Source organism: Anguilla anguilla, chromosome 13 (genome assembly GCF_013347855.1).
Source record: "Anguilla anguilla isolate fAngAng1 chromosome 13, fAngAng1.pri, whole genome shotgun sequence".
NCBI classification, from domain to species: domain Eukaryota; kingdom Metazoa; phylum Chordata; class Actinopteri; order Anguilliformes; family Anguillidae; genus Anguilla; species Anguilla anguilla.
The window spans coordinates 34,670,029-34,690,388 of record NC_049213.1 but is presented as its reverse complement, the minus strand read 5'-3'; the positions used below and the strand labels follow the sequence as shown (position 1 = coordinate 34,690,388).

The following is a 20,360-nucleotide window of genomic DNA, read 5'->3' as shown; positions in this document are numbered from 1 at the left end:
ACTATTTCACTATCAAGGCCAATATGGGGTCTTCAAAAACCCAGCGGTTCCTTTCAAAACCAATATAGGACCTTCAAAACATATATGGAACCTACAGCCACATCTCTTACTACACATATTCTGAACTCAGATTGCATCAAAGGTGTTTATTGAGATCTGAGCTCAAAATGTAAACTGGTCTTCTTTCTCCAAAATACACTACCGCTGCAATATCTTCTGAGAAAAAAAAGCACGCAATGTGCTCCCAGGAGCTCTGGTATTCGGAGTGTGAAAACAAACTCTGTGACCACCAGCCACCACAGACTTTCCCAAATTCATCAAGGCTAAAACAAATCATTCAGGATAGGCACTTTAAGCCTAATCGATATGTATAGAATTTACAACCTAAGATTCAATTAAATTACTAAATTAAAGGGAGAAAGGACATACCCCAGTCCAACCCCCCGACCCCACCCCACCGCAGTCGAGTCTCTTGACCTTGGTATTTTTTAGGTCCTGGTTACGCCCCTGGTGAGAGCAGCTTGTTTTGCTTATAGCATCTTTTCACAGGGACCAAATCCGTATTTCACGTCGATGCTGTGACAGAGGCCTTCTCGTTTCCACTGAGACACTATATATTCCACTCAGACCGATATGTAAAAGTATAATAACGGGGAGGTGGGGGGGTGCGGGTTGTCGGTGGAGAGCTGTGTGTGAGGAGCAGCCGTCTCCCCTGGGGTGGGGGGTGGGGGGTGGGGGGGGCAAGCCGTCTGAGGAGCAGCCGTCTCTCTCTCTCTCAGCCCACGCGTGCGTCCCTTTACAGTCTGGGCTTCGATCCCACGCCCGGTCGCTCTCTGCACCGCGAACCCACCTCTGCCTGTAACTCTCTCTCCGCTTTCCCCCGACTGAACCAAAAAAACAGAAAAATACGAAAGGCCGACTGTCTGCACTCTTCTCTCATCCACCCCCCCCCCCCCTTTTTAAAAGCATAATATTGAGAGGTAGACAAAACTCGCATTTTCCAACAAAACAAACAGCGTCTTTTTTTTTTTTTTTCAGCATGGACTGATGAACCTGGTCAGCATATTTATGATACAGGCATTGCAGCTGCACACTTGGGGGGAAAAAAAGGATAATGCAATTCACCCTGGATAACAGAGCCTGATATGCAAGTAAATAATGGAATTTAGCCACACAAAGGTTTAAACTCACCAGGGATAATGGGGAAAAGATCACATGCTTGGGTCATTGGCCTCGAAATAGAAAGGCCCTGTATAAAGTCCCTGAAAGGTAGCACTGCACAGTAGCACAACAGTTGGGGAACCGGGCTTGTAACTCCAAAGTTTATAGATTTGATCCCCAGGTAGGGCACTGCCATTTTACCCTTGAGAAGGGTCCTTACCCTGCAGGGCTTCGGTAAACAGCCCCAGCCATATAAATGGATTGTGTGCCTAAAGAGCCTGAGCCGCCTATATGAGTCGCTGTGGATACCACAGAGTCTGCCGAATGTAAATGTATTACTGACTCCGAGTCTGGATTAGAGCAAGTAGGCCTAATAGCCACAGCAGCTTTGACACCCACACCACTCGTGACACCCGAGTTTACAATAAATGGTAAACGGACTGCATTTATATAGCGTTTTTACAATTGATGCCTCACATTCACCAGAGCAGTTAGGGGTTAGGTGTCTTGCTCAGGGACACTTCGACACGCCCAGGGCGGGAATTGAACCAGCAACCCTCCGACTGCCAGACAACCGCTCTTACCTCCTGAGCTATGTCGCCCCAGTAGGCACACACTATAAACACTGCTAGAGAGAGAGATTGATTCTGGTGGTGGGGAACACTTCATCAAACCTGATGAGCTTCAGCTTTCAACGGCACTCTCAAAAAGCACGATTTTGCCTCAGACTAACCTGACCCAAGTCTTCATACCTGGAAAAGCTGACCTGAGGTAATTTCTGTTCCCTCTGGCTTCTATTTGAGTGACACATGAATAACCTGCCTAACTGCACCTGCATAGCGCAGTAATGTTTTTTTTTGTTGTTTTCTTCTCTTCATTGCAAAAAGCTTATTATGAAATTAAATATACTGTAAATACGTTCAGCAGAAGCCCGTATATAGCCATGTTGACTTAAATAGCAAATTGCACATAATGTCAGAGGAAGGAAAAGAATAGTTCCTGCCTGAAATTGCTCTGCACAGGTATTGTGCAGATAACAGCAAACAATAACTTAGCAAGTTTATAGAAAACAATTAACGGACACCACGAAGCGAACTTAAATGCTGTGATGTGGCAGGGTATATAACCCACATGCTGTCTGTGCAAGTCAAAAGATTTCAAGAACTACACTTCTTACCAAGCAAGAACAAAGCGATGGAGACTCAGCGTAGCCTACGTATTTGTAGCCCTCTGCGGAGATTTGAACGTCAGCGTGATATAATCGCTTAATTATCGGGCAGCTCAAGCGGGTCAGTAGATTAACTGGGGCTAATTAGGTGACTGACTCAGTCTGCGGTTCTTGTAAACAGTCTTCCTGGCTGTCCGGTCGAGATGCTGACTCCCTCCCTGACCACGAAAGTACAACCGACATCAAAACAACCCCCCTGGGTTTCTTCTGACCGTTTTCATCATGCGTAGACGAGACTATGGTTTCACCGTTCTTATTAAAACAGCACAATCTACATAATCTACGCCACACAATTATACAATTGCGTAATTCATACCTGAGTGTTTTCATGCAGCCATATCTGTCAGAATAATTACGAAACAAAAAATGTTTCAACACTTAAAGAAATAAAACGTCACACAGAAGAAGTAGATACACATACCAACACAATAGTACACTTTTATGCGTTCAATACTTACTCAGTCGCAAACGGAGCCCGAGCCAGCTCCTCGGCGGCGAGCCGTATCTGTGCAGAACCGAGTTCATAGTCCACTTGTTCGGAACCATCTATGCATTTAGCGGTTTATACGACCTTTCTTTCGTTGCGGGCAATACATGAAATCGCTTGTCGCCAGCTCATCTGGGTCAGAAACTACAGCAGCATCAGTACTGATAATTAGGTGTTTTGGTTTGGAACTGCAGGCTACCTTCACCCTGGTTCGGTGCCTATAGTTTTGTTTCCCAATAACGAGTCGCAATGTTGTACTTCAGTTCATTCTACAATGTTTTCCGTTCATTTTTCACGCATATATATATTTTTAATTAACTATGGTTTGCTGCTCCAGTTTCTGTGCGCCTTGTTCATATGTCAGTTGTTGTCACAGCAGTTGAGTATCTTGCAGCGTCGTCATTTTTCAAGCGCCGAATTTTATTACACAAAACATACTTTTCAGTGATCTTTGTTCCAATTTTGCAAGATGATATGTCGATAAAATAAAATAGAAAATGCGATCGTCCACTTTACAGCCCGCTCTTAGTTTACCTGAAAAAAATGTCCACAGGTAAAAGCTGTACTACAAACACTCGGACAGCTAAACGCTCTCCACTGGGATAACCTGTTGATGCGTGTATTGGAAGGTCCGCGCCGCCACCGACTTTCAATGGGATATCCTGTCCTCGCGCACGCTCACGCAAAATCAACGAGTTTTTTCCTCACTCTGACTTGTTAAACTCAGCCTGCGACTCCCGCTTTCACATGAGGCTTGTTCAAAGCCACCTCGTCGCTCGATCTTGTGCCTTCCTCCTAAAATCCCTCGCTTTTTTTCAGCCATCCAGCACGGCAGTGGCGTTTTCCATTCATTCATAGTCAGCCTTTTTTCAAATCGGCTTTTTTTCTTTTCTTTTTCTTTTTTTTTTTTTGCACACCCTTCCGCCGCGAGGGGCGCTGCGCACCCATATGGAATAAAAACCATTGACAGACGGTCGGTGTGTGAGTGCTGAGTTTATATTTGTTCAGAATATACTTTTCATATACAAGACTCAGAAAACAATATTAAGGAGAACAAAGACCAGCTACCACTTGCTGTCAAATCTGAAACATTGTTACCATCTTACCATGTTTGACCACATGAAGGAAAGAACATGCAGTAATATCACAGTGCAGATATTTTAATAAAAAATGAATAACCTCATGCAAACACACACACCACTTAAAACAGCAAAATTGATCATAATCATTTTCATACATTTAAAGTACTCAAGACAATAGACAATAGAACTGACACAATGAACCTAAATATGTTTTCTGTTTGAGGTTATAGTACATAGATTTCATGACTGTTTCAGGAACATCATGAATAATTCAAGTGTAAGATATGAGATGTAGACAGAAGCTAATTGTCCACTCTGGGTGGTTGGGTGGGTGGGCGGGTGGGTGGGTGAGTGGGGTTGATGGGGGGGTTGGAGATCAAAGGCTGTCCAGAAAAAAAAACAAAAAACAAAAAGGAACTTGAGCCAGTACAAGGCCGGCTGGGGAGGAGAGAGACGACTGAAGAGGAGGAGAGGAGAATAAGAGGAAGAGTCAATATACAGATTCTATGATCCCTGCATTCGCAGCAGGCAGGCAGCTGCTCAAACACGTGGCTTTTCAGCATACAGTGGCTCCCTCCTGGTGTCTGGCTGCAGTCGGAGGGCAGTGATGTAATGCGCAGGCACTTTTCGAACTCCCCAGAGCTCTCTCTCCGTCCGCGCTTCTGATTGGACGAGAGGGAAGACTCTTTCCTGACAGGAAGCAGGCTGTGCGAAAGGAAAGGTGCACTTCCCACGTGTTGCCCTGGAAACAGCTGAAGCAACCAGGGAGGATTTTAGCTTTTGCGTTATACCCCCCCCCCCATTGTTTTGGCTGATTTACAGAAGATTTAGCTGCTACGTATGGATCCGCAGATGCAGACGCAACTGCGCACGCAGCGCAATGACTTCAGCAATGCGCAATGAGTCAAGCTGACAGGTACGGCTAACAGGTGAGGCTAAAGACTGTCGTTTCCACCGCCTGCGTGCCCTTTCTGTTATGAGTGAGACCCATGGGAAGTAAGTCTAACCCGGGCCCACTTAGGGTAGCACGTCAACGTGCTTCCTGTCTGTGACGCTGGGTCGCTCAGCGTACTTTCTGAGGTTGAAAATGAGAGGCGAGGTATACACCGCTCCTCATGAAAGGGCCCACGCTGCATTAATGCTTCTGAACCGGCTTTAGTGCCGTGTGTGTGTGTCCATCAAAGCCTCCGCACGTAAACAAACACGCGCATCGGCAGGGAGCCATCAGACACGGCGGACGAACGCGTCCTGCAGATGTGAAGCCCGCTTCCTCCTCGAAATGAGTACAGTCACTGTCCGGCACATGGGGAAGCGGTGAGGCATTGCCTCAGACGCCCCGCTCTCTCTCTCTCCATCTCCCTCACCCTCTGCCTCACCCTTTCTCTCTCTCTCTCCCTTGCCCTCTCCATCCCTCTCTCTCTCCCTCTCTCCCTCTTTTCCTCTCTCTCCCTTGCCCTCTCCATCTCTCTCTCTCCCTCTCTCTCTCTTTCTCTCTCACTCTCCCTCACCCTCTCTCTCTCCCTCTTTTCCTCTCTTTCTCCCTCGCCCTCTCCCTCTCTTTCTCCCTCCCCCTCTCCCTTTCTCACTCTGTATGTCTCTCTCTCTCTCCCTCTCACTCTCCCCCTCTCTCTCTCTCTCAGGCACCTGGTCTCCACATTGCTCACAGGCCCTGTGGAGGTCTTTCAATCGCCGCCAAGTCTCGCTCCAGCTCTGCCAAGTGCAGCATGTGTGGAACATTAGCCGTCTGGTCTTCCAAAAAACACAGCCCAGGCCACCCCTCACTCCACCCACCACCATCCACCCCCCCACCCCCTCTGCGCACCGCCTCGCCCCACCCCACCCCACCCCACCCCACCCCACCCAAATCCTGCCCCACCAACTTTCAAAACTTCAAACACGCCGCTGTAAAAAAAAAAAACCATCAGAAGCACTAACAACGATCTCCGGGCCTGCGCTCCACCCAGCGCGCCTGGGAAAACAGAACGGGCCGGCCGCCGCCCGCCAGCCGCCGGAAGGCCGCTGCGGACGAACGGCCACGTGCCTCTGTTTGGCCTGCGCCCCGTGACGCCCCTCTGGGGCCCGCTCGGAGATCTCCCAGCATGCCCTTCATCACCTGCCCCGCTCTCCCCGTGCACTGTCAAAAAAAAGAGCATGCGTTAATGTCCCACGCACTTTTTTTTATTTTGTGTTGTGTTCTGCTATTGTGTTACTTTCACAACACATTTTGTGTCAATTTTACTATGTTTGTGTTACAAATGTACAGTTTCTGTGCTGTAAAGTGAGTAAATGTGTTGTCCTTAATTACACAAGGAGGTGTGTTAAAAATGGTATATTATGTGTTGTTTTTTAAGCACGTTTTGTGCACAGTAAAGTCTTAAATCAATTCATACAGAGTACACATGCTCCCTATTTTACTTGTATGTACTCTGTTAAACAGAGTTGAGTTAACACAGGGAATTTTACTGTGTTTAACTACTGACAGCATCAAAAGAGCGCACTCATCCAGAAAAAGTTTAGGCATGGATGAGTAAGTCTTAAAATGATCCCCTTTTAGAGCTTTTAGAGAGAGTATTTTTCCCCCAGATTAAAAATTTCATGCTGTCCACAGTTTAGATATACACTTCAGTTGAAGTCCCTTTGAAAAATATTTTTGAAAATGAAGGCTCATAGATGTTAAGTCTGCAATAGATTGACGACCTGTCCAGGGTGTGTTCCTGCCTCTCATCCAACGCATGCTGGGATAGGGTCCAGCACCCCCTGCGACCCTGACCAGGATAGGCGGGTATAGAAAACGGATGAATGGATAAGTGTTAAGTTGGCCGTATAAATAAAATAATGGACAATGTAATCGATATAAAGATTAAATACATGATTGCTTGATTGGTGCTACACACATACAGGTACAGCCTAAATTAATGAGGTTATATGAGGAATTCGGTTTTCAGACAGGAACCAAAAAAAAAAAAAGAGTTTTAATTTATCAAATTAAGAGAGGCTGTGAAATTTGTGCATGGGATTGGTTTCCATGAGAACCGCACATCAGCTGGGAGTTTCACCTGGATGACAGGCCTGGAGCTGGAGGATCACAGAGACACTGAGAGCCCTGACAGACCCCCTCTCATCTGGAATGGCAAATCTCAAACCCGTGTCTGTCTGTGTCTGGTGTCTCAACAGCCCCCCATCTTGCATTCCACACACGGGGGCGTTCTCCTGCACAGCCGCAAGGCCTACGGGTTTCGGCTATGCCTTCCTGGAAACCCACAGACTACGACTCGCACTGTGCCATTTCAAAGGTCCTTGGATTCGTTAGCTCTGGCCATTGGGGTATAATGTGTAAGGAGTGATGGGTAGTGTAGTATAATGGGTAAGGAGCTGGTCTTGCACCCTAAAGGTCACAGGTTTGATTCCCAGGTAGTACACTGCTGTTGTAAGGTACTTAACCTGTTCAGTATATATCCGGCTGTATAAATGGATGCAATGTAAATGCTATGTAAAAAAAAAAAAGTTGTGTAAATCATTCTGGATAAGAGCGTCTGCTAAATGCCTGTAATGTAATGGCCATATCCCCATGCCTCTGTCCTATCAAAACCTCTATTTAACGCAGAACACGACGAAGGACTCCATGTTTCAGTCTGCGTGTTTATGGAGATTTCATCGAGAAAGTGCAAGAGTTTATTCGCGCTCTTCTGTCCTGTTTGGACTGTCTGGATTAGACTGCCAGATGAGGTGGATTTCGGAGGGGGGGCGGGAAGGTTAGCGCCCACACGCCCGCACATTTCGGGCAGACCCGATGCGGCCGGCGCCCTCGAACTGAAGCTGCTGCTGGGCCTGTTCCACAGTTACCCTCTCAGGAGGGTAACGAAACCAAACAAAGCGAAGGGGAAATGTCTATTTTTACGACCACTTCAACCAACGTAGCAACCCCGAGTGCTTTCTCAAATAAACAGCTGCGTGCCTTCAAGGAGGGGATGACTCAATAGTTGAGCAGAGGACAGCACCCCAAACTCAGAGAAGACCCCCTTTCTGACCCCCCTGTTCTTCTTCCTTTACTCCATCTTCCAATCCGTTAGGGATTCAAGTTGTTTTGGATAATTCCGGTGTAGCCTTAGCCTTTTTTCGTCTACACATATGCAATCGCTTTTACTTTTGAAGAAAACCGATGGTGTTGAAAACCTTCTTATACACAGTTGATGTCACATGAGGCTTAAAACACATGGCTGCTTTGTTTTTTCTCTTTGATTGATATAAGGACTTTAAATGAATTCAGCCATTTTGGTTCAGATAAAACAAATGCAGCAATGAATAAACACAGGCATCCATTTACTTGAGACAGCTGAAAATGCACGTGCTAGACTCAGGGTGTCTGCACAGTGCCTTGGTTGGCAGTGACTGCTTTCAAAAAGAATTGGGATGAAAGGCCTGAGAAGATGCTATCAATCTGATTTGCTTGTGATGCAGGGAAGATTATTTATATGTTATTTACCGTGTGCGTTTGATTCACAAGAATACTGAAGAAGGAACTGGTGACAAATACGATCATATCTATGTGATTTTACATAAGATAAACTACTGAATAACCTCAGTCTATATGATGGAGAAGGAATTCTAGCCACAGGAATGTATTCAAGAAACCATTTACCTTTTGAGGAACCGTAATTGTAAGTATGGTTAGCTCAAATACCAAGACCTCAACCACCAGCCTTAAATAATTTCACTTACGACCTGGTACATAAGTGAAAAGTACATTGCAAGTTTCCCACCTGAAAAGGGGTCTGTAAATCGAAAACCCCTGAGAATTTTTTTAAATTAATATGAGATTGTTTCCAAAGCATATAACAACCATCCAAGTATAGTGGTGGGGAAGGGGTGGGCGGGGTAATAAGAATATCCCAATACAGTCAAGACCCCTGCCTGTCGTCTCGCTTCTGGTTGTGTCAGTAGAGGAGTAAATCAACGCTGAGCAAAGTCAAAGTGGCAAGCGGGTGTCATAATTTGGAATGGCTGGTGTTCATCTCCCCCCCCCCCCCCCCATTTGGGAGTTAGTTTTAACATGCAGGAATCCTGGGGGAACATTCTAACAACCTTCTCCGTTTCCTGTACGTACGCCACCTCAAGGCCGACGGTGTCCCTGCACCCAGCAGGTCTAAACGAGAGAGTCTGAAGGACCGAAACACATTTTTTATATATATATATTTATAAAAAATAAAAAAAATAAAAAAATGCAAAACGACTTTCTCTTCAGCCGGTTACATAATGGCTTATGTCGTCTGTCAGGACCTTGAGGAATGCTAATCCTGGACGTTATCCGAGGTGAAAAAACGCCGCGAAAACAACCGCCGGTCAGCCCGCGGCCTTCGTACGAGCCGTCGCTTCGGATTTCAAGAGCCCAGTCGCGCGGCTCACGCACGTTGCGCGCGGCGTAGCCGGGGACGGGGGGGCCGTAAAAACAAAAACCTGAACCCCCCGCTCCCCCGTGTCCTGGCAGACAGCTGAGCTCACCGTGTGATAACAGCCGTCCCTCAGCGGTGGTTCGGGCCACTTAAGCCCCCCCCCCCCCATAAACCTGCCTGCTGCCAGGACTGCAATGAGGGTTCGCGGTACACAAGGCCTTTTTTCTGGCCACTAAAAAAATGCGCAACCAACAAACAGTAGATTGCGAGGTCAAATCTGTAACCTGGCTCCAGATTTTTACATCAGGAGACTGATCCAAAAAAGCAAAAAAAAAAAAGCTGCAAAGCCTCTTGGAGCTGATGCAAAACATTACAGGCACAGATGGCACAGGACCCCCTCCGGACCCCCTACCATCCCCCCCACCCACCCACCCCCATCCTCACACACCACACACACACACACACACACGTGGTAAAATCAGGGCAGAATTAGCTGGATTAGCTGCCACTTGCGTTTCGATGATTAATCCTTCATCTGGACTGCTGAAGTAAGCAATGAACCCCCGAGGGTTTCCGGAAAGATCTGCAGACTGCTGAGCGTTTAGACCAAACTGTGCTTCACAAGGCCAACAAACTGAACTATATTAATCACGTATTAATTCAAACACATGTAAACTTACTTGGATGCTGGAATATGGCTGCTAAACAGAATTTCTGTGTGCAGTTTTTTGTTGTTGTTGGTTCTGCCTATGCACTGCATTCTTATCACTACGTACACTTCTCAACGGCACCAAGACAGTTTGTGATACTTATCAAAACCTTTGAGCCAAGGGGAAAAAATAACAATATATATATTTTAAAATCTCATCCAGCTTTATGTACAATCAGAGGATGAATAAAGTTAAAAATATAATTCTCACTGGTAAATAGAAAATAGAATCAAGGTTTTTTTGTTGTTGTTGTTTTACTGTAGATACCAGATTTATGCGCAACACGAACGATATGCAGTAGCACCAGCCGGTAATGCCCTCTAGTGGCTGAAACAGGTCAACAAGTGAAACTCCATTCCAGTGTTATTAATTATGATTTCATGTTGTGTACATATCACATTCTTTGAATGGTAACTGGACATATAATGCCCACAAACCCCTTGTAAGGGTAACTATATAAAAATAATGCATGCAATGATGACTTTTTTTTTCCAGTCTAGACTAATTATTCACATTTCAGCATTATTTCTTTAATGAAACTTATCATTGTCAAACGTAAACCACTGTGAATTCAGAAGCCCTCACTACACAGATGGCCACTTTCAAATCTTTGTGTGCACATCAATACGATCTTTACCTTATCTTTTACCTTTGAAGCAATGGATTACATTTTATCATCAAAACATTTTTCCATCACAGGATTATTTTCCCTTCCCATTAGCAAATTCCTCCAGAACTCCACACGTTCCTCGTATGAAAAGGCCGACCAGAGTCCAGACATCTGGGCCATTGGCGGAGATGCAAGAGGGGTCACTCTCTCAAGGTAGACGCCCATGTTGTCCTAGCAACGAGCCCTTCTCATCAACCACGCTCTCAGACCGCTCTCAAGAATTTGAGTGGGTGGTTGGGGTCACAAAACACACCTTCAAGTGCATTTTAAACCACAGCCGGATGGAATGGGACGGGACGGGGCGAGGATTGGGAGGGGGGGGGGGGGGGGGGGAGGAGGGGGCGTGAGCATTCTCTCCATTGGTCATTCTCATTTTCCACCCCCTGGAAAAACCTAACAATCGCATCTGCTGCTGCCTGTGTGCTTCAAGCAGTTTCCCTCCTCACAGGTGATACTGGGCATCCAGGTGGGCAGGGGGGGGCGGGGCTAAAGGCTGTGCCTCCTCACAGGTAGGTGACACTGCTCGTCTCGACATCCAGGTGGGCGGGGGGGCGGGGCTAACGGCCTCTCAGGTGCTCCCACCTCAGCAGCCCCTTAAAGACCTTCACCTTTCTCACCCCCCCCCAACCCCCCCCCCCCCCCCCCCCCCCCCCCCGTGAGGTGAACGGCGCACTCTGAGGTGACCTGAGGACTCTCCCTTCGGATCCCCCTGCTGTAATGCACAGGGACAGAATGCCTGCAGTCAGAACCTGGTCCATGAGCCTTTTCCTATTCAAGACCTAATGTTCTGCTGCCAGTCTCCGCTCTGTGCCTTATTTATGCTTTAGGCAGTGAAGCTTAGAATGGAGGCATATTTGGGGGGGGGGTACGGGGAGACTATGATGGTGGTGCGCCCATGCTGTTCCCCCAGCTGTTCTGTTTCAGTTGCTCACCCCATGTCCTCAGGAGAGTGTTGGGTAGCATTACCCCCACCCAGCACCAAACAGTGCACCTACTGCAGGACAGAGGGAAACACAGGGGTGAGCAGGAAGTATAGGCCCACACCATGACCACCGTAGTGAATGTCTAGTGAATACACACACACACACATACAGTACACGCACACACACACACACACACACACACCTACACACACACACACACATACAAGCACAAACAAGCACATACACACACATGCACACACATACAGTACATGTGTGCAAACCTAAACCTTCTAACAGTTCTGACATTTAAACAATTTCAAAAAAAAAAAATTACTTCTTAAATTCCATATATTGATACTTTGCACATCACTGGCACCGTACAAGAATGCACAGGGATGTCCCACATTCTGGTTTCCTGGTTACCTGGCAGGGGGTGGAGCCATGAAAGGGATGGGGGGGGCGGGGGGGGGGGGGTCAGTCTACGTGCAGGTGACTACAGCTGGCTAAAGGCTCAGGTAACCAGGCAGGACCGTGCCTGCAAAGCAGCGCAGGCCGTCCGTCAGCAAAGCACTGCGCTCCGGGGGATCCAGGGTTAGCCCAAGATTGCCGTATCCCAGCAGGTTTCAAAGCTGCTCGCATTAAACCAGGGTCCCTGCACACCGCTGTCATTAAAGATATATCGGTGCTTATCACACTGAGCGGCGGTACGCTCCCTTCTGTCCCGGGTAAACGCCCACTCTCGGAATCTAGCGATATAATTATCCCTTATTTTTACTGGCTAATTAAAGCTTCCCGTCTGCGCCGCAGTTGGTGCAAGACGGCTTCCCATACATCACCCTGAAAGGCGATACGCAGCGGTCCAATCACATTATTGGACCCTGTTAAAAAAAGTTCTCGCTGCATCGCAATGAGTTGTTTTTTTTTTTTACCACCCTTTTGAGATCACATTTGTTCTATGTTTAACACTGCATAGTATTGTGGTACTACATTGTTAGCAATTAAAAAAAAACACAAAACAATGTAATTGTGAACATAATATAATTGCATTGTGAGAGCAGTTGCTGTGGCACTGCACTAACTAAAAAAAGGCAACAGTCACATTCCTCATAACACCACAGAGGCTACGGCACTGCAGCTGAGATTTAGCAACTAAATGATAATGGCTATCTTTGGAACCTTTTTAAAAAACCAGCATGTCATGGGAATCACCAACTGTTCGGAAGAGACATAAAATGGAGCTCCTGACTTATTACGTCCATTAAAAAAAGGGCTGTGCCACGTAACGTGGAGCAGGGGGATTTCCCTTAAAGTCCTGGCGAAATCTGACTAGCTCCAGCTGGTCCCGTAATAAGCACCCGGTTTAATGGGTTAGATAAATCCCTGAGCAGATTATGGCGCAGAGAACGGCAGAGGACGGCCTATGGCTGTCTCCAGGCATTATTATATTTGAGACACTGCCCACTGTTCCACTCTCGGGTCCTTGTCTGTTATTGACCGAATATATCATGCAGTCGGAACGATAAGCTGAGGGAACTCACGCAGGTTTCGTGAGCTCCACGTTCAGGCGTTTCCCACACTATATCCGTTTATAACTTTAACTTCCTGCGAATAATAAGCAGGCGAGACTTCACACCTGTGGGGAAAAGGTGGGGGGGGGCCGTACCTGTCGACAGGTACTGTTAGATGTAATAGCTTTCAGCCTCCAGGTGTCGTTCTTTACAGGTCCTGGTGAGGGAGGAGTTACCTGTAGCTGTGATGGTGAGGAGGCAGTGGGTCAGGAGAGAGAAAACAGGACACGTTTCCATGGCAAAGCCCAAAATCTGCACCCAGCCAGATGAGTCAGCTGACACTTCCCCCAGATGCCACAGGGTCTAAGCATGAACACGCCCAGTACTTATTATACAAATATGTAAAAAAATATATATACACAAAGTTTTTTTAAAGGTGAAGCTAAATATTTAGAATTCCACACCCTTCATTGGCATGCATTCATACTTATTCTGTTGCCAACATTTAGCGAGATACTGTACGCTACTATATCACCAGAAGTACACAAGAGACTTAACATAGGACTGTTTATCAGTGTCATTATTATCAGTTGGGATAAAACAATGCAATAAAAAAGTTAATGGCAAACACTTGTACTACTTAAAATTTTTTAAAAAAAGGCATCACACAATAATGCATGAGTAGTTGATCCCAAACTTATGTGGCCGGCTGTGGTTGGTTGAACAAAGGTTCTGGAAGGGGTACTATCAGAAATGCTGTACTTACAGCAAATTGCATCATTATATGGTAGGTGTTCCGGCCAAGCTTGGAACAAAAGTAAGACCATCCCAAAAACAGGACAAAGCACCCCGAGGTCCCTCACCCCAGACCTCACCGAACTCCTGACTCCAGACAAAGCCACGGGGGTCCTGGGAAATGGCTAATTTATATCAACGCTGCAGGAAAAGTTGTCAAAGAGTCAAGAGTCAACTTAATTTCTAACAGCTCAGCAATTCCTCAGCACCGTTCTGTTGCGCGCTCTGAGGAAAGGTGGTCAAGCCCATCTGCTGGGTGAGGAGGGCTGGTCCACGACCAGTCCCCATTTGCACGCGCATAAGGGAAATTCGCCCGATCTCGGCTGTCGGCATCGGCTTCTGGAAGGTGCGCCTTCACGGCTCAGTACTGCAGTCTTTTTATGTTAGGCTGCCCCCTGCCGACTGCCAGAAGAAATGTTCAATCCAATGCGGCGCCGGTGCTCTGTGAATGTGCTAGTCTGCAACAGTTATCTAAGCGAGTCGATTCCATGGTTACAGGTAGGCTATCTACCTGGCAGTTTTACGAAGTTATGACCAGAACTATGATCAGAAGCCCAAAAGTACGGATAATTCATATTTGCTAGTACAATACCCGAGTTAATACATATATCCTCGCAAACCTACCACGCAGACGAGAAGAACGTAACATCAGCAACGTTAGCAATTCATTAAAAAATATAATCTTTATATCTGTTAACCCTAAAATATAGCCAACGGAGTAGTTTCTTTATTGCAAAGAACCAGTTTCGTGTGTATGTAGAACACAACAAACAAGCATCGTCTTGACCAACCACAGTCATTCCAGCAGATTCCAGATTTTACTTGTTATCCAAGTGTTAACATCGAGAGACTGGAGCAACACTTAATCGAGAGTCGGACTTATGTCGCTGTAAAATTAGAGCGTAACGACTTCGCGTTTTATTGTGTGCATGTGTAGTTTTGTGTTTTGCAGCCCACACCACTTAAATGCAGATCAGCCAGCAAAATACCTTACTCGAGGTTTGAGTTTGCTGCTCGACTGCAGTATTGTATAGCGCCCTTACCGACGAAGGATGATAACTACAGTTCATTGAGTATTGTTTTATTTGATGCGCTTTGCGGTGCTTTCGATATAAATAATAAAACAGAATAACAAAAACAATGGGATATAAACAATTAACATATTACTTGCATGAAGTATAATTGAGAAGAATTTGACACAGTAGCATTAAGTGTATTTTTTTGGTAAATAAACAAACAAACAAACAAATAAATAAATAGGTAAAATGGTAGCTTGCTGTTACCCTAGTAAAATCCCCTGCTTAAAGTAAGCTACGACAGTATTTCTTGTATCAAGAATTGGACTTCAGTGACAGAGCTGTAAATCATCTGGTGGAAGTCCAGGTATATATAATGTGCACTGCAGTTAGCTGATCATCTGTATTCCTTCACAAACTAACATGCTCTGCATGGAGGTCTGTAGCGTGGAGCTCATTCTGCACTATGACCAGAGAGATGCGGTAGCTTCAAGATAAACTTAGACAAATTACTGCCATCAGCATTGATTCCATCAGCATGCCAATACAGACTGGCTAAGCATAATGACAAAATATAGGCAATTCTTCCAGGATTATCAACAGTGAACCTAAGGCTGGAAACTACAAAAGTTGACTTTCAGCACAGTGGCCAGCAATGGTTATGAACCCAGAATGAAACATAAACCTAAAGTAGTTGTAAATAATCCCACTGTGTAAGCATGCAAACCCTTGCATCGCTGATTTAGCCTGTTTAGATAAACGTTAGTAAAATTAGCCCATTGGGTGCTACTAAGACCTTATCGTTTAGCATGGCACATGGCAGGTGGTTGAGAAATGGGCAGGTAGCAGCAAGGGCCTCTCAGGGAGTTCTGGGAGAATCCTGAAGCGTCAGGTTTGTTGACGCTTAGGTTTGGCCAATAATCATAGTCAGGTTTGCTAAAAGGCCTGTTGTTAGCAGTAACAGAATTCAGTAAAAAAACATGTGGCCTAAATTTAGCAATGTTGGTTTAGGAGAAATGTTCTTGCGTCCTTGTGTTGGTCTCCACTTCTGACAGTGACAAACCAACTGCCTCGCCTGCCATCTTTTCAAGCACCCACAATTCCTAGCGATGTTTGGGGCCCTCGTGTCCCCTGTGGGCAAGGCCATCCTTGGATGTGGGGGGGGGGGGGGCAGTCAGTCACTTCCAGTTAGCGGAGTAAAGGCTAACGATGGCCTTGGGGTGGGTTCCTGGTTGCTTCTCCAGCTGCTGAACTGTCAGCGTGAAAGGCACGACCCTTGACCACCCCCCCCCCCCCCGAGCCGAGAAATAATCTGACTTTCCGGGAGAACGCAGCGGATTACTGCAAGGTCTCCGCTACGTTTTTAGCGACATGTATTTCTGATGCCATATTATTTTATAACATTCCATTAACATGTAATTGACTTTGGTTCCAGAAAAAAAAAAGTGTCCGCTCATTTCCGTTTTACAACCTGTACTGCCACGTGCTACAGTTATTACTGAATTCAAGCAAATCTCAAGGGTGTTGCGGGAATGTACTGTCATATTTTACCCACTGCCCTCAGGCAAAGAAAGCAATGCCATGACCCATACATCACACAGCTGCCCATTCAGTTAAAAATCCCCTCCCCCCTTTGAAAAATACATTAGCGTATACATAAAACATATTTATAGTAAATTCATTACATATATTGTGTCCTATCAATTTTTATATACAGTACGGGACCGAGATGTGAATTACGAGACAAACACCATATCCTCATTAACGTTAACCCAAAAGGGCGATGTAGGCCTTACAAACACACCATTTTTGTTCTGTGAGGGTAGCAGGGTGTGGTTTTGTTTAATTTGGTGGCACCATTCACACCTTTCAAATGAGGGTTAAGAGAGGGACTGTCATTATATGCTGCTAGAATTTACATCTCCCCATTTTAGAGGCTTTTCAAGGCATTCATTTACCACCATGTTCTAATTAAGAAAGCCACACACACACACACACACACACACATACACACACACACATATATATGTTTTACTAAACAAAAATGGTCACCTCATGAATTGTAGATCAAAATGGAGTCTGTGACTGTGATCCTTCGTAGCAAATGAATGAAGACCGGAAGACAGATGGAAACGGAAGGATAATCTCTTTGCTTTTCTCCCTCATTCAAAAAGCAAGAGGCAAAAAAAAGAAGGAGACTTTATGCATTCTCTCGCAATAAAAAAAAAAAAAAAAGATAAGTGAACAGGAAATCCAATTTCACAGGGCAAAAGGGAATTAAGAATTTCAATTATTTTCCCCAAACTTGTTGGCTGCTGAGCAATGGAATGTCTGTTTAAGAGTCTGGTCCAGAAAGACTGCGCTCAGGAAGTGCTACTTTATTCATGATGGAGAACGAGCCGTTCTGTCTTGCCTGTGAAAGTGTTAGATTTGAGGTTGCGATATACAGGAAGCTTCATAGTGATAATTTTACTTCTGGTGTTAAAAAAAAGATGTTTTAACAATTAAAATATCAGTTCAAGGTTTAGTTATTTGTGTATTTGTTAAAAAAGGTATTGCCTTTTACAAAGCAATTGTTGCGACATTTTGGAAGATTTATTATTCTCAATCGGGAACAAATATATGCCAGGTTATCCATGTGCATCAATTAATTGACAACATGTGTTGCAAATGAACAGTAACAGTATTTATGCAAATAATATCACTGCGTTATTTAAGCATATTCACTCAAATAACTAGGTGGACGACTTAGGGTTGATCATGATATCCCTGTTGAAACAGCTTCAGACATCAAATAAATTATATAATTTTGACAGTGACTCCCCATTAAGAGACACTCTAATTTTGTCGTTTTAATGCTACCAAACACCACATGAGCATATTGCTCATTTTAGAAATGTATGACTCAGAACAAAGTCATGTTGATCTGGGCCCGAGAGAGCCACTCATATATTAAATGTCTTATATCCTGAAGATATCCTTAAGTGATGAGTATAGAAATCAGTGCTTTGTAGATTTTTCTTTTTTTAATTAATAATTTTCAAGGACATTTAAACGGGATTATTTTATTTAAGCTCTATATTTTCAAAGGCCCTGAGCTATCATTGCTGAATTCTACAACTGAGTGAAATAGTCACCATGGGGACTATTTGGAGAGTGTCATGCTTTATTGCTTTGTGGGAACAAAATAGAAATTACAGTAAAACTGAGCTAGGCCATGTCGGTTTGGACATAAATGCTGAAACAAGCAGACACATCGTTTTATTTTCATTATTTATTTGGCTGGGTTTCCATGAACTGGTAGTTGATGAAAGAAAAGCTACAGTATATACCTATCTGTAGGTCTATTGGTGGGGCATATGATTATTACTAGCTCCAAGGGTGTATTTTATGGACATTTGTCCTTAATTCTGATGTACAATTATAGGCAAAGTGTTTTTTCAATATAAATACAAATTTTCCCATTAGGCTTGGTGATTAGTGAGACTATTAAATGTGTTTATAAAGAACAACACTTCACATTTAACTGTGAATCAAAGCTAAGGAAGGATGTTGAGATTATGGCTTCATTAAAGGCACTTCATCCAGTCACCCTTAGCGAGTCTATGATTTTCCCTCCCCCCATGCTGTTCCTGGGTACTTCTCTGGAGGAAAATCTCTTAGTGTGGTCACTTGATGTGAAATAGCTTCTGGTGTTTGTTTCAGCATCTGAGACTGTAACCTTGAGCGGTGATTTTGCTTTGCCGCACAGCACTGGTTTGCTGACACATAGGGAAGTGTATCAACAGCTAATCCCTGAGTTTAGCCGCCTGCGGTGGCATGTCCTTCTGAAGCAGCCCCCTTCCCACCCCCAATGCCCTCTCCCTTTGCGCTGCTGGGAATTAGGGATCTCGCAGCTGACCCGCTGTTCCAGAGGCTGACCTCCAGGGGGCAGCAAAGCCCGGAGCTGACATCAGCCGAAGGATTAACCGATCAAGATGCAAGATCCCTGCAAACGACGCGAGGAATACAAAGCCCTGCGCCATGAGCGCGATGTTCTTTCCACATCCTGTACTTTCGGTGGGGGGGGGGGGGGGGGGGGGGGGTCAAACTCACATCCTGTGAAAGCCGCTATCTCCCCAGCCAATTGAAACCTTGAGAACAAGGTTTTGGGGGGGACGCTGTAGCCAATCAATGTCTTAAATGAATACCGAAAGCCGGGCCAGATACCGTTGCCCTCCGGGGGCCCCAGATTCTGACACCTGTGCTTTACCTGGTGATTTATGGGACAGCCACGGGGACTCCTGCCAAAAAATTAAAGGGTGTCCTGACCTCTCTGGAGAAATCCCATCAGTGTAATGATTAGCATGAGCGTAATTCCCAGTGTAATTTGACTAAACAGAGCTTACAATGAGATTCACCGACATCAGTCAGCGCAGACCACCCTAACTGTCATTTCAATTAAAAAAACCCCCCAAAAAACAAAAAAAAAAAAAAAAAACCTGGATTAGGATATTAAGAGCTCTGGTTGGTTGCATTGTGACCCGGCCAGGCACGTGAGCCCAGCTAGGGCGGGTGGCACCATGTGACACTGGACATATGGCGAATCGTTTACGCACCGCAATTATTGCAAAATTAAGATGAATCGTTCGTTCGAAAAAAGCTTGCCAAACTTTTACCGACCAATTTTTCTCGTCATGCCATGACAACAATTAGTTTATTCATTTATTATTATTTATTTATTGTTTATCTCCAATCTGATGCAATACAGGACACGGCAGTAAATGACAACCAATGACAATATTAAAACACACACACACAAAAAAAAAACCAATACAATACTACTGAGTTATAGGCTAAATATTAATAAAAATCTTCCTTGAATAAAAATGTCACCCCCTTTTTCTCTATAACTGTATGTAATATACTGTACCTCCTTTGAATACCAATTTGTCTGTTGCTCTCCATGAGCAGCTCAGGTCATTTAAAATACACTGCAACAGCCTCACCACTAAAAGAGATTGCCACTTGAGGTGTATTTTTGTGTTGACCATCCTTTCATTTCTAGTGACTAGTGCACATAATTTAATCAAAATAATCAGTTCGATTCAACTCAGTAAAATTTTTATTATATAGAGCTTTTCACAAAGGGCCAATCTCTCAAAGGACCTTTTAAACATTCCCCATCCCCCCCCCCCCCCCCCAATAAATAAATAAAGAAATAAGGCAGGTTTCTGATTCAAACTTCTCCAGCTGTTGTCCGTTCTCAGCTCAGCAAATACTGATTTAGTCGTTGAAAAAACTTGAAAGTTTGATTGATGCAAGCTAAGATGTGCATAATCAGTCGCTCTCCGAAAACCAACAGTGGAATTTTCAAAAAAACACTTCAATCAGCGGACAAATACTTGAAT

General features: G+C 44.9%; 1 protein-coding gene across 2 annotated transcripts in view; it reads right to left on the bottom strand.

Moving 5' to 3' along the window:
* Positions 1–3,733, bottom strand: part of LOC118210610 (pleckstrin homology domain-containing family G member 5-like) — a 75,173-nt gene extending 71,440 nt beyond the window's left edge. For both annotated transcript variants that reach the window (XM_035386922.1, XM_035386923.1), the window contains exon 1: positions 2,848–3,733. In XM_035386922.1, coding sequence (XP_035242813.1) covers positions 2,848–2,935 — 88 coding nt within the window. In that variant the 5' untranslated portion in view covers positions 2,936–3,733. The remainder of the gene's footprint in view (positions 1–2,847) is intronic.
* Between the last annotated feature and the right edge of the window lie 16,627 nt (positions 3,734–20,360).